At 37.7% G+C, this 15,036-nt stretch overlaps 1 protein-coding gene across 1 annotated transcript; it reads left to right on the top strand.

Annotated features, from left to right (window-relative positions):
• Positions 1–8,767: 8,767 nt before the first annotated feature.
• Positions 8,768–14,801, top strand: PRL (prolactin). The gene is made up of 5 exons (XM_050892058.1): positions 8,768–8,795; positions 10,316–10,497; positions 10,907–11,014; positions 12,473–12,652; positions 14,610–14,801. Exons 1-5 carry the CDS (start codon positions 8,768–8,770, stop codon positions 14,799–14,801), a joined length of 690 nt encoding a protein of 229 aa, XP_050748015.1.
• Positions 14,802–15,036: the final 235 nt, after the last annotated feature.

Below are 15,036 nucleotides of genomic sequence, written 5' to 3'. Positions count from 1 at the left end.
ATGAACAATTGATCTTTTCTGGTGTCTACAAGGTAGGGTGGTATTGATATGTTTCATAGGTATAAAGTCAAACACTTTAAATATGAAATATGCTCCATAGGGAATATTAGCCCCAAGCTTTGAAACTGGACCCAAAACAGAAAATCTCTAAGGAGAAAGTGATGCAAAGATAGTGCTGTGTGCCACTCCCTCCTATTGGTTTGTTGTTGGTTTTGGGTTTTTTTCCCCAAGGAACATTGTAACAATGTCAAAGCCTTCATCCCTTGGGAAGAGCTGTGTTTGAAGTAGCTCAAACAATAATTTCATAATCACACTTCAAAAAACTAAAGTAAAATACATAGATCACAATGAAAAAGCATAAAGACATCAGGGATGGTTATGTGTAGGCTGTCCAGCAGTGCAGCATCTCCCATGTCTTCAAGCTTAATGAACACACTGCACTGGTGGCACTAATGAAGGGTCTGGAGAAAAACAGGCAACCATTCCTTTATCTCTTCCTGTCTATGCAAAATCTATGGCTAATGTAACAAGTTGCACAGTATATCTGACATTACTGCTCTTGCTTAGTCACAAAGCTATATCGTGTCAGCCATTTATAATGACTAGGCGCTTCCAATAAAGGCAATGTCATGACATTTCCATGATGACTTTGGCCTCAGCTTTGTAAATCCCACAAGATCAGGTTACAGCTTGAGGACTTAGGAAATGAGTAAGAAAGCTCTAAAGGAGAAAAGCTGTGATTACATGCAAATATATTCATTAGAGAAGAGATTGAACAGAAATGCACCTTCACTATTTTTTTAATTAATTTTTAAACATATAAATGTGCTGCAGGTGTGTAATTTAATGTATTTGACCTTTTAAGGAGTGGTTAGCAATGTTTGCTACCAAAAAGTTTTCTTGACTATAGTTTTTTCTATTTCTATTTAAAAATGTTTACCTCAAACTCTTCAGCTGTTTTAATTTTTATTAACAATCATTTATTTCTTCTTTGCTTATATTACTGAATGTCCAATACAGCTTATCATCTGTAAGTATTTAAGGTATAAGAGAATCTTACTAGATATCCTGGGATAGCTGACAACCTCTGCATAGAACATACCATGGGCTGTGCCTGCTGTATATATCTGTATGCATGTCCATGCATTTTTCACCTTGTAACATACATTTCTGAATATATAGTCACAGAATAACTCCTTTCACATTTTTTCCCCAAATAAAACATTTTAGCTTTAGGAAGGAGGTGAATGCATTTTACTAAAGCAATTTCACATGTCTTCCAAGAATCTATGTCAATATTAATTTCTAGCCTGTGTTCAATAAATATGACAAGCTTAATTAAAATATCTACAAAATGTGGTAGATTGGAAAAATAGTTCTAATGAGATACTAAACGAGATTTGAGGCTCCAGATTTCCTGTGGGTCGGGAGATGCCCAATACATATACACCTCATCCCTTCAGTATTTTTAATTATTTTTGTTTATGTATTAGGTTTAGAGACAGTAACAAACAAATGAAGAGAAGAAAATGTGTTAGGTTTTGGAATCAGTAAGAGAAATCTCTGACATTGAATGCTTCCTTAAAGACAATTAAGTAAAGGTCACATTGTTTCAGTATCATTTCTATCCCGTTATGAAATGGAGAATTTTGAGCAGCAATATGCATTCCTCCCTCTCATAAGTGCACAACTAAAAGTGAGATTCTCCCAAAGAAGCATGAATGTCAGCACTGATCTCTGCTTGCTATTTGGCTTTCAGCTAATACCACACCCCCCAAAAAATTATCTACTCACCTTTTCCTCTCCGTTCAATCCTTACGTACATATCAGAAATTATCTGACCAAAGAGTATATTTCACATAAGGAGGAAAAATTCATCTTCAGGAAGATGCACTTTTTCTAAAGCACTGGACAAAATCTCCATTTGCCATTTCGGGATACTATCCATTAGTAAAATCAAACACTGCGTGCTAAAACAGAAGCATATTTACGACAACCCTTGGAAATACCTAGCTATTGAAATGTGCTCAAAATCTCTGTACACACTTCAGTGCTCTTTTCAGTGTATTTGTAATTTAAAAAAAAAAAAAATCCTCTTACTTTTACAGACTCCAGTTCCAGAAAGCACTTAAGGAAATGTTTTTCCAGTGATGCATTTATCCATAGAATTAAAAATATGCAAATATTTAAACCAGGTTCCTATTTCTCCTATTCCCCACTTGTTAGCAGGAAAATTGCAGCCTTCTGATGGCAATTTTACTGTTTATTACCTTTTATTAAAAGTGTGTTACACAAACATAATACTTAAAACAATACCAATAATTACCCAGTCCACTAGTAAGTTCCAGTGTGGCATGCTTACCCTAAGTAAATTCTTGAAACTCATTCTACTTTATCCTGAAGAACGATCAGCTGAAATCAGGATTTTATGGACAATAACTTACTGATTGTAGCAGAACGTAGTCAAGGGAAATAAATTAGAGATAAAAGCAAATGTATGGGAAAATAAACAAAAAACATACAAACTTTAAATCACTACATCTTCAGCCTTTGGAGTTACAATGTTCAATATGTCTCAGAATCAAGCATACTTTTTTCCTGTAGCTAAGACAGAGCATTTCAGTGATGTTTTTTATAGCAGTAACTGTATCTTATAGGTCAAAGTATGCAAATACTTACATGCTTGCAACACTTCTCCATTTGGACTGGACTGTAACTTACAGCTTTGGAAATCAGACCAACTATGGCCCAGTATGTAATTCCACCATCCCAGAAGTAGAATAAGACTCAAACTGGATAGACAGAAAAAGCTGTCACAACTGCCTAAATCCTCAAATGTACAGCAATGCTGCCAGGAATCTAGTCTAAAGATTTTTTGGAGTGTGGAGATTCCCCTTATTTGTCTTTAGTTTTAAAATCACTAGTTTTCAAGCTCTGAAAAAGGAAAATTGGATTTAAGGTATAGGATAAGTAATATTGCAGCCACATGACATGAAATGCTGAACCAGCACAGGCTCACTCTGCCACTTCACATTTATACAAAAAGTTTTGTAGGATATCTTTGCCCTAGCAGATGCCAGATCATTATCATCTGACCTCCACCAGTCAGATAAATCTGGTATCAAGTATCAAGCCAGGATAAGTACCATAATGTGATCTCTTGATAATTCAACTGAAGTGCTATAATGCAGTTAGGCGCAATCCAGATCAAATTTATACTGCCAGGTTATTTGATAATACACAGATACAGCATTAGTGAACACAGAGCCACAGGCTTCAAACAACTTCAAGTATCAGGACCAATATACATTAGCTAGCTTTTACTCCGTTCGTTGCAAATTCCCCTGGTTTTTTTGCTATCATTAGCTGGAATTCTACTTGGGATTCACACTTAATATTTCATGGTGCACTTGGGCATATGTCGTCACAGTGGCAATGTTGATAAATGATTTTTGAAGCATGCTCTGCCATTTTATTTTTATGTCTACTTCTGAAATTGTACGAAACCACACTGGTGCTTAAACTTAAATTAAAAGTAAACTGAAAATCTCCCAAAGATTTCCACCTTTTTTTTCCTCCATATGGAATCATTTTCCCTTATGTTCTTATCTATTTTTTACCAGCCTTCATGCAGAGATCACACTAAGAAAGTACTCAGTCCCCATTTTGCTGTTTTGCTGAGACAAACATTTGGAGAGAATGCTTTTTAAATTCTCCTGTTCCTTATATGAAGAAGATGGAGAGTAAGAGCCCTTGTTTTACAGAATCCTAGAAAATCACTTGAATTTTGCACAAAAGTTTCATGGAGATTACAGGGAGTAATCAGAAAAAAAACAAAGTATTTGTCATGTGAAACTATCTAGATTGAAAAAATATTCTGTTTATGTTCCTCCTCAAAATGTATTTTCCACATGTTTGAAAAGTTAAAGTGCTCTGAGGATTTGTTTTTGATCCAGATTAAATAGTTTTGTAACTTTCCAAAGCCAACCATTAAATGAAGTTGACTGGATAACTTTGTAAACTATTCTATAAAAGGAAGACAAGAGCAACTGTATTTTCAGTATCATGACTCCAACTTACATATGTAAAACAGGAACACATAAAATCTTTTGTTTCATTGTGTATCGGAAGAGTCAGACAAACAGATCACATATAGGAATATTTTTCTGTACATTCAGTTTTGCATGCTCAGTCATCTGCATACATAACTTGGGGATCATCTTTTAAAAACATAGCCGAAAATTTGGCATTTCAAACTTCTGCATTAACTAACATTCTGTTATTAAATACAGATACTTCCAGGTAAGTAAAAAACAAAATCAAGTGATATTACCCAGTCTTCAATTCACCTACTTAAAATAAGCATTCTGCAAAGAACTATTCAATTAGAAAAGATTTTTCATTCCTCTGTGGTAGCTATCAATCAGAGACAACACTTTGCATATCTCAAAAAACTTGAATAAAATAAAATGGTATAGGAATATTCAATCTTGCAGTACTGATCAATAACTCTTAATCAAAATGTGACAGTCTAACTCATGGTCTGCATTCTGATATGAGGTGGAAAGATAAGATTATTGAGAAACAAGCACTAAATGTTGTTATCTGTAATTTTGATATGTCACATGTAATGCCTTTGAAGCATGAGTAATAAACTAAAAGCTATATAATAAAGTCTACATATAGTAAGCCCTTCTTTTGGCATATTATTTACAATGGGTAGTAACAATCTACTAATTTTATTTCCAGAAAAGCTCTTGAAGATAAAAGGAATGTGATAATTTAAAAAAAAAAAAAATCAATTAAATTCCTAAGGCAAAAGTGAAAGACAAAGAGAGATGGAAACATACTGCTAATCACAGCTGTGCTTTGTAGTTCCTCAAGTTGTTCCAGGAGCTTTCCCCTCGGTACTGATGACTGTCCAGCTATTTACAGTGCTGTCCTGAGCTACAGTCAGAATTAGGAGGCTATTAGGGGCTAGGATCAGCTTCCTTTACCAAGGTTCAGGGAACAGTCAGAGAAGATGGGATGCCAAGTTCCATATCACTTCTTTGGAGGGTATAAACCCAGGCCACTTTCAAAAGGCAGAGGGGAGCATTTTCAGCTACTTTCAAGTTTTTTTCAATTTTTAAACAGAACCCAATTCCTAATTTATAAAAGAAAATTAATATTTGGACCTATTTGTTTCTGGTTATTATAACTTCTCCTCTCCTTTCTCTCCTCTCACCTTTGTTTTCTTTTTGGTACTAGCAAGAAATGATGGTCTTCACTTAAAGTGCAGGTCTGGGAATCAGGAATTTTTGGGTTTTTTCCCAAAGACTTCGTGTGCAGCCACAAATAAACATCTTAACCTCTACGTCAGGTCTCACATCTGATAAAAGAACTTTACATTTATATTTATCTACTTTAAAGAGAATTTATTCTTTTCTTCTGCCTGTGATTCTTAATTGCCGACAATTTTAATCCATTCATGTTTGTAAAGTATTTGAGGATTTCAGGGTGAAAATGCAAGAGAAAAACAAAGTATACTATTTTGTAGTAGAATGCTTTAATTAAAACATCATGCAATGGTTTCAAATAAACCACTCTTTCCTATGATCTATGTTTAAGGTACTTCCCTACCCTTATACAGCAAGAGACAGACTCTCCTCGAAGGTAAGTCATATGAGGATCCTGACTTCAGCTGATGCTGTCAGGCCTGAGACGAGCTTCCCTCTCGAATAATGGTAAAGGAAGCCTAGGGAGTTTACCTGCTGCCTTTGTGAATATCTTCCTTTGTTATCTAGTTCCTAATATTAATTAACCGTGTGCCTTATTTTGGCATCACTATCAACCCCTCAAAATGCCAAGAAAAGCAGACTAGTAAATGAAAGAGCAAATGGTGGATTGAGAAGTGTTCATTCCTTTTATTCACAGGGCTCTTCTAACATTATAAGATACCAGGATTTTTCAAGCTCACCTATAATCTTATTGGGGAAGATTTCAAATGAAGCTGAATTAAATCAAGATCTTAAGCCATGTGGCTGTGGTTTAGAAGACAGCTGTTTTTCTACCATCCATTCTAGAGTTGTGGCTGTGGCCCTATTCTAATTTACTGCCTTCATCAGATTGCCACTTTTCCCTGCTGCAGGCAACAACTGCTTCATTTACTCAGCAGGGCCTCAATTTCCAAACAAGATCCAGCCTCTAAGCAGAACAAACTGTTCTAGCAATCATCCTAGAACTTAGCAGATGCAGACCACTTGCTACCGGTTCTGGTTTATTGCTGAAGCATCTCCTTTTATTGCTTCCCAAGGGATGCCTTCCATGGTTTACCTCCTAAATGCCCTACTTTTCTTCCCCCTTGTTTACCATTGCTTCAGGAATCATGTTCATAGTTACGACATAATGAAGGATTCAGGGTTACATACATACCTGTTCCACAACTACGGAACAAGTTGTCTAAAGGCAAGAAAATTCATTAACACTGTATACCTTATTCATTATAATAATCTAATTTGGAAAGTCTTTTCATGGGTAAATGGACCTGAGAAACAGATGAGAGATTACACATTTGTTAACATATTCATACAGATGAGCCTCACACAACAAGAAAACAGGGCCAATCTGCTGAGGCTAGTTTGTAGATTACCACAGACACATCAGGTCTGGAAACAAAGCCCACTGGTTACGACAGCATATATTTTGCATATGGTGGAAATGCCCATCTTTTACGCAGAGAGTTTTCAAGTATAGAAAACAATCTTATGGTTTTGTAGAGGTTTGGGTTTTTTTAATAATGCTGACTTATTCATGAAACATCTGTTATTGAACAGTTAACACATAACTTCTTCCTCTTCGATTGTTGCAAATTATTACTTTTTTGATATAAGAACTGCCCCCATTTCTCTAAACATGTCTTAGACTGAGGATCAGTTATATCATGATTTGTGCTGTTGTCCTGGTTTCAGCTAGGACAGAGTTAATTTTGGGATTTGATTTTAGGTGAGAATAGCCAGTGAATTAAATTGTATTATGTTAATTGCTATATAACCCTGCCACTGTATGTCATCATTACTATAGGTGTTATATGCTATATCAACGGTATTACAGTAAGAATTATCTAAATTAATAAAGAATGAACTTTGATAAAACCAAGTGAAGTGCAGTAGTGATGGAACCAGGACTGACTGCAGCATGCAACAATCCAACACTACACACCGTCCTCCTGCTGCGCCCAATGTCATCTGCCTGCTGCACTGCACCAAAGCTGGATCCTGCTCTGCCGACTGAGCGGACTTCACACCATCCCTCCTGCCCAGACAGACTGTTATGATAGATGGAGTCCAAAGTCATGGACTGAATGAACTCAACGAACATTTTAAATGGACATTTTAAAGGCTTATACATTAAGGGAATGATATCTGTGTCTATATGTATCAAAAGAGAGCAAAAGTGGTGGTGATTAATTGAAAATGCATTGGAAAGTGTGGGACCTGGACATGATGTAGATGGTATAGAATAAGGGGTGGATACTGTCCTGGTTTCAGCTAGGACAGAGTTAATTTTATTCCTAGTAGCTGGTATAGTGCTGTGTTTTGGATTTAGTAGGAAAATAATGTTGATAACACACTGATGTTTTTAGTTGTAGCTAAGTAGTGTTTATACTGAGTCAAGGATTTTTCAGCTTCTCATGCCCAGCCAGCAAGAAGGCTGGAGGGGCACAAGAAGCTGGGAGGGGACACCACCAGGACAGCTGACCCAAACTGGCCAAAGAGCTATTCCATACCATATGACATCATGCCCAGTATATAAACTGGGGGAGCTGGCTGGGAGGGGCGGATTGCGGCTCGGGAACTAACTGGGCATTGGTCAACGAGTGGTGAGCAATTGCATTGTGCACCACTTGCTTTGTATAGTTTAATTCTTTTAGTACTACTATTGTCATATTATTATTATCATTATCATTGTTTTTCATTCCTTTCTGTCCTATTAAACTGTCTTTATCTCAACCCACAAGGTTTCTTTTTTCCTGATTCTCTCCCCCATCCCAGGGGTGGGGGGGGAGTGAGCGAGCGGCTGCGTGGTGCTTAGCTGCCGGCTGGGGTTAAATCACGACAGTCAGTATCTTTTGATATTACCAATACCAATACCAAGACAGTAATATCTTTTTTAACTGTATGGAGCTATATACCCAGAATGTCACATCTATAATTTTACAGATAGTGACCTGTCTTTCCACGAGCCTCCATTCCCTTTCTCTGGACAAATTTCAGTACAATTTATGCTGTTTCTCTCACTGTGGAAATTGTAAAATATTGTTTGCTTCCCACAAATAGCCAGAATTTTAACATTAGCAAGCTGGAATGGCTGAAGAAACAAGGAAGGATGAGAAGACAGTTGTGGGGAGGGGGAACAGCAGGCTAGAAACATTGAGAATACCTGTCTCAGAACTGACAACTGGAGCTTTCTAGGATCAATGGCATTTGCATCTCATTCAGGGCAAAATTTTGGCACTTTCTTCATCCAACCATACTTAGGATCCCACAGCTGAACTTGTTAATGAAATTCCCTCCCACAGTGAAAAATAAAAAACCAAAAAATACTGAATATGAATGTGGAAGAAAGGTAATTTGATGTTTGTAATTATCGAGGTAAACTCCACGACCTGCTGAATGTATGCAAAATGGACCCTGGATGGTGTATATAAAAGTGGCAAGTGCAGAAAATAAGAGCAAGTATTGAGACTTCTTTCTGGTAGAGCAAGTCATCATACAGAATCCCTACCATGAACAACAAGGGGGCTTCACTGAAAGGTAAGACTTCTGCCATTCACTTGCTGATAACTTTCGTATTTCTTTAAATTTAGATTGAATTAGGAAGTAACTGAAATGTAACAGCTGTAGAAACTGAGGTCTTCCAGCCACCTAGTCTTCCAGTAATGGTGAAACCTGCCTCGACCTCAAATGTTTAGTGTCCAAAGTTTGGAATTAGAAGGCAGCTTGATCCTTTTCTTACTCAGTCTTTTGTCTCCTAAGACTACCTTTACATTGGGCAGTGTCACAGAAAATTGGCTTGAGGGATGTGACACCTGCACACGAAAGACTGGATCCAGACTGCTTTGCTACACCACTCAGTAGGCAATGACTAAAAGTCATTGTGCACAACTCTAGAAGTGATGTAGTAATTTCGAAGTGAATGTTTTCATAACCATCTTCAACTTTCTAAGCCAACAAGTCTCAGGTTTTCTTATTCATAGAATTATTCCCCAGAGTACTTTCCTAACTGCAGCATGTGGCACATACCTTGTTCATGGAGGAGGAGGAAGGCTTACTTCAATATTGTGTAAATGCACTTTTCTTGAATTTAGAGCTAGAAAGAAACTTATCACATGATAACATTAGGGACAGCTCTGCTGATTTATGGAGTACACTTTAATTTAGCATTTAAAATAAATCTAGTGAACCAATACAGGTAGCAGGCCAATTTCCAGAACTAAAACTCTCAGAGCACAGAACAGCGTTCTTTGAATAAGTACGTTCATTTACCAAGTATTTGCTTTTAATTTTTTCCATTGTTTTTCTGTGCATATGTTATTTCACTGAATAGAAAACTTGACTCTTAAGTTAATATTAAAAGTTTTAAACAGATGAGGTTTTGTGTTTTAGATAATGAGAAGTCCTCTATATCAGTTTCAGAAGCCCAAGAGAAAAGACAAAATTCTCTCTGATTTCTTAGCAGTAGGCAATTTAGGGTTAAACTCTAAACAGCAAAGCAGCACAGCTGCTGGAAATCTTCTGAAGGAACTCCCAGGACAATCAAAACCTTAAGAGAGTGACCTAACCACCCTCCCACAAAATTAATTTAAACTCCAAATGTTTGCAAAGAAGAAAAGGACCTGTGGGAGGAGGAGGGGAAAAAAAAAAAACAACAGACCAATCTATTTTCCAAACTTATATATCCGTGCAAATATAATTATGTATCTATATTTACACTGTGAAGAAGTTTGATTTTTTCCTTCCATTTATCACTATGTAATAAAGTCAGGCACAATAGTAAGAGACTTTGGAATACAGTGTACACTGCAACACAGGTTACCTTGTCTCCTCAAACTCTGTAGCAGGCTCTGCTATACAATTAGGATGACGGAGGGGAGAAAGGATAACAGAATTACAGTGTTTCCCTCCTCCGTTTATTTTCAGCAGCCAATACAGGGGGTACTCTGAGCCATGCGACAGCACAGCCAAAATCCCCCACCATCTGGCTCTGACAGCTACTTCTAAATGCACATACAAGTCAACGTGATTCCATTTTGGTTTGTTTTAAACCTGAACAGGTTTGTTGGTGGTGGTCCTTCTGGTGTCCAACATGCTCCTCACAAAGGAAGGAGTGACATCCCTGCCAATCTGCCCCAATGGATCTGTCAATTGCCAAGTTTCCCTTGGGGAACTTTTTGACCGAGCAGTTAAACTTTCACACTACATCCACTTCCTCTCTTCGGAAATATTCAATGAATTTGTAAGTACTCTGCCTTTTCCTGAGAGCAAGAAAATATAAAAATGCAATTTAATACTTTTTAAGCACAAACATATGTTAACATATGAACTCCTTCAGTAAGCAAACAAATATGACTGCTGCACAGACAGTGATAGTCCCAATGGTGACCAAATCTGTGTATAGTGCTGACCATTGCTAAGATCCCCAACAATTCTATTAAAAGAAATCATTTTCCCATCATTCTTTATCTGTGGGACAAGTTTGTGTTTGCTGGGTGCCAGTTTCACTCTAAAGACTCACCAGAAACTTTTGACCTTTACAGCACAAAAGCAGTGATAAAAGCAATGGAACAACAATTAGTTAATACAGTGTTTGAATTGAAGCTCTTCTTACTTATGTTTCAATAATGCCTGTCCTTGCTGATCCGCAGGATGAACGCTATGCTCAGGGCCGGGGTTTTATTACAAAAGCTGTTAATGGCTGCCACACTTCCTCCTTAACCACTCCTGAAGATAAGGAGCAAGCTCAGCAGATTCATGTAAGTCCCTTTTTTAATGTCATTCAGTGTGAGATAGAGCGGGGTGGGGGGGAAGAGGGAGGGTTAAGGAATAGAGAGGCAGCAGACAGAGAAAGAGGGAAATCAGCTCAACTGGAACAAAAAAGCCAGGAAGAGGAAAGCACCAAAAAGTCAAGAAAAGTTGATTTAACATTTGCTGATACTAAGTTACAGACTAACAGAATATATAAGTACAAGTAACCTTCATCTTCCCTTCCTTTTCCTGTATGTTACATTCAGTCGTTGCATCTTATTTCCAATTACAATAGGACCTCATGGAGTAATGCCAGTTGCCATGCTTGCACAGTACTGAGAACACTACAACCTTTGAAAATTATCTTAAAACACCTTATAGACAACTATTATATTAACAAACAGAAAAATACATTGGCTATATAGTGAATACTGTATGTAGGCAGAGGTAAATAGGTTTCCAGTAACTGAAAACACTGATATACTAAACAAATGCTAAATAGATATTCTTGCTGTTACAAGTAGGCAAAAGTGGTCACATCATCATCCAAATACAAAGACTCTAGTGCGAAATACTGCAAAATACTTGTGAAGAGAAACATGCTAGATACGTCAATTTAATAATTATAAACTTGAGGGAAGACGAAGATAGTCTTGTTCAGCCTATGCTCACAAATACAATTTGAAAATACTCTGGAGAAAAAAATAAGCACAGGTGTATGAATGGAGGTGTGCCAGGGAGAAGGGAGAAATCTTTATCAGTTCCATGGTGGTGATATCCTTGCAATCCCAGTATTGCCATCTTCTCAGTATGTCATTCAGAAATTCTATTGGGAGCAATAGAATTCACAGCCCTGGGTACATAACAAGTCTGGTCGTGTTCAGATTCAGTGCATCTAGCAAAGAAGAAATGGTTGAATACTACCATAACCATAAGCTTTACGAATTTTTATTGCCCACAAGAAAGGACAATTTTTGAAACCAGAGAGCTATTGCTGGAAGCACCATTGTTCAAAGGGGAGGACAGATGAGTTACGCAGAGGCAATAAAAGCTATTTAGTGGTTTACCATAATGTGCACCTTCCAGTCAGTACTAAACTTTTTTAAAAAAATCATTGGATTTTAAAATGTTCATCAAAAATCAGATAAGGAGTTCTGTTTTTTTCACAGAGATGAAACACAGTTGTGCTTGCTAGTTTTTAGCATGGGGAGGGTTTAATGATATTTTCCACTACCATACTGTAACTGCTTGTGCTAATATTGTAAAACATGATGACAACAATGACAAACTCCAAAAATGCAATTGCACAGAGGTATCTAAGACAGGGCTATAGGGCACATTCAGTGGTAGGTCCTGGAATAAGTTCCCAAATCACTATGTCTGAGGACATTACTCTAAATGCCTCCTTATGCTGCCAGCATTTTGCCTTCCTATTTTAACTGCCTTTTCTTAATGTGGGTGAGCAGCATGAAGACCTACTGAATTTAGTATTGGGAGTGCTGCGCTCCTGGAACGATCCCCTGATCCATCTGGCCTCTGAAGTACAAAGAATCAAAGAAGCTCCAGACACCATCCTCTGGAAGGCTGTAGAGATTGAAGAACAAAACAAGCGGCTTCTAGAAGGAATGGAGAAAATAGTTGGGCGGGTAAGTATTAGGTCCTTATCATCCTTCCAGCCTGTTGCTGTAAGGAAGACACATGTAGTGATAGGCCCTCCCTACCTGGAATAGGAAAGGAAACAGTAGATGTGAAGGAAAAAAAGGGAGCCAAGATAGCTGAATCTGAGAACTTCTCAGCTTTCTTCTTTCAGCTGTCTTTTCTTCTGCTCTCTTTCTATTTCTAAAGAGACAATGTGATGTGACTGGCATAGCATAATCCAGCGTACTCCCAGTCCTACTTCAAGGGAAGGTGTAATTACCAGGACTGGTAATCGTCATTCTGTCTTTGAGTATTTTGAATTTGCAATCCAGATTCTTTAAGGATGCATCTGTGTTTTTTCACATGCACATATTTATATGTATGTTTTAGCATATTTATACACATCTGTATACATATAGGTATTGTGTATAGTTTTCAGAAACAGATACTGTGTTTAAAACTGTTCTGGAAGTCTGGGTTATTGCAAAGATGTGGCATACGGCAAAGTCATCGTGGTATCTTTCATTTCTCTTTTCACACCATACTGGTTCCTCTGAACTCTGGCTATGACTTGGTTCCCCCTACACTTGTAAGGTTAGACAACAAGGCTGTTGCCTGACAAAACCTGTACTCGAATACCCCTTGTTATCAGTAATTGATTGAAAGCTTTCCTGAGTAAAATCAGCTCTAGCTTGTTTATTTTTAAAGGGGCGTCTGTTAGTCCCTGAACACATCATTCTGTCAGTGAGCTAGATGTTAACAAGAGGTTCTGACTTTACTGGCTTTTGCTTAGGCTCTGAACAGTTGAACAGCATTAAGAGTGCCACCATCACTGTATCCACCACTTTCCACTGGATCACTCATGGTCTCTCTCTTTCAGTTAAGTGTCTCTTTGCTCAGAAAACTTAGTCCACCCAGGCCACAAATGCATTTATTGGTGTAATCAAATACATCTCTGTCCCATATCCACATGTAAAAAGGGTGCAGGCAAGGATCCAAGATAACAGTAGAAGTCAGGTGCTGCTACAGTTACCCTGTCACCACCTTCTCACTCACATTATTTACAGAAGGAGGTTGAAGACAAGACTGGCAAATTTCTTAGTGTCTAACCATGTTTTTGAGTGATAGTAGGTCTATCTTTTTTTTGCCTGTTGCTTAAACTGAGTGATAGAGGCTCCACAGACACTCTCGTATGTGCTTTTACAAAGTACAACTGGTGGGAAATAAAGAAGATGCACAAGCACCACTAGGCACAGACTTTCTTCCTGTTATGAAAGGTAGATTTCTGTGATATGAGAAAATTAATGATTGTCTCTCTCAAACAAGGAGACCTAAACCAATCTTCACCTCAGATACTAACTCACTACATGAGTTCCTACACATAGCCTTCTAACATTAGAGGTCATTGTATCACTCAGCATTTTTAATTTTTTTTTAATGGAATCTGAGGCGCAGTAGATCTGAAGATGTACTGTACTGTTGAGAGATTTGTCTGGTAACATGTTCTTGAAGCTGCCTGTATCAGAGAGATCACCAAAGAGATGGGCCAAGACAAAGCTGGAGATATACACACAAAGAAGTTCTAGGAACAACTGCTAACAAAGATTTCAAGGCGGAGGGAACCAAAAAGAGATGTCACTGATGAGTCCATGCATGAAGGAAGGTTTGATTTCTCTGCAAAGTTAGATTCCACTGGACATGGGTTAACACACTAGTTCTCTTAAAACACTACTGACACAGTTAAGCTTTTTACATATTTTAGGGCAATAAACTGAAAAATCTGATTTGATTCAAATCTGCATGACGATATAGAACATTATACAAAATAGTGGGAGCCATAACAGGAAACACTTTACAAGCCATACACTAGCAAGTAGCATTCCTCAAGGCCAGTATTTTAAATGCTCTGTTCTACATCCAGTCAGATTCACTATCATTTACTACAGTATCATTTTGTGTCTTTAGGTTCATTCTGGTGAGATCGGAAATGAAATTTACTCTCAGTGGGAAGGCCTTCCATCCCTGCAACTCGCTGATGAGGACTCCAGGCTCTTTGCCTTTTACAACCTGCTGCATTGCCTCCGCCGAGATTCCCACAAAATTGACAACTATCTCAAGCTTCTGAAGTGCCGCCTAATCCACGATAGCAATTGTTAAGTACTCGTGGGCCTAATCACTTACTGAAAACTTTCATCGTGGTGTTCTTGTTGCTTTGCCACTTTTTGTTGCAAACTTTATGAAAAGTCACACTGTACGGTATCAGGATCATCAGTAAGTTTCAGGCATGTTTGTGTGAATTCTGGCTGCAACTATTAGCACCATTTATCTTGGTGTTTTAAAATGTTATAAATTACGTGTATGACAAGAATACATTTTTCTTTCTAATCTCCTC

Source organism: Gymnogyps californianus, chromosome 2, assembly GCF_018139145.2.
Source record: "Gymnogyps californianus isolate 813 chromosome 2, ASM1813914v2, whole genome shotgun sequence".
Taxonomy (NCBI): Eukaryota; Metazoa; Chordata; class Aves; order Accipitriformes; family Cathartidae; genus Gymnogyps; species Gymnogyps californianus.
The sequence above is the reverse complement of the archived record's forward strand: the minus strand, read 5'-3'. Positions and strand labels throughout refer to the sequence as shown.

What these genes read in the sequence shown, in the direction of transcription:
- PRL (XM_050892058.1), top strand. Translation starts at nt 8,768, where the DNA reads ATGAACAACAAGGGGGCTTCACTGAAAG. An exon ending in CAAGGGGGCTTCACTGAAAG is followed by an intron (nt 8,796 to 10,315) that starts GTAAGACTTCTG and finishes AAACCTGAACAG; the next exon opens with GTTTGTTGGTGGTGGTCCTT. An exon ending in AGCAAGCTCAGCAGATTCAT is followed by an intron (nt 11,015 to 12,472) that starts GTAAGTCCCTTT and finishes GTGGGTGAGCAG; the next exon opens with CATGAAGACCTACTGAATTT.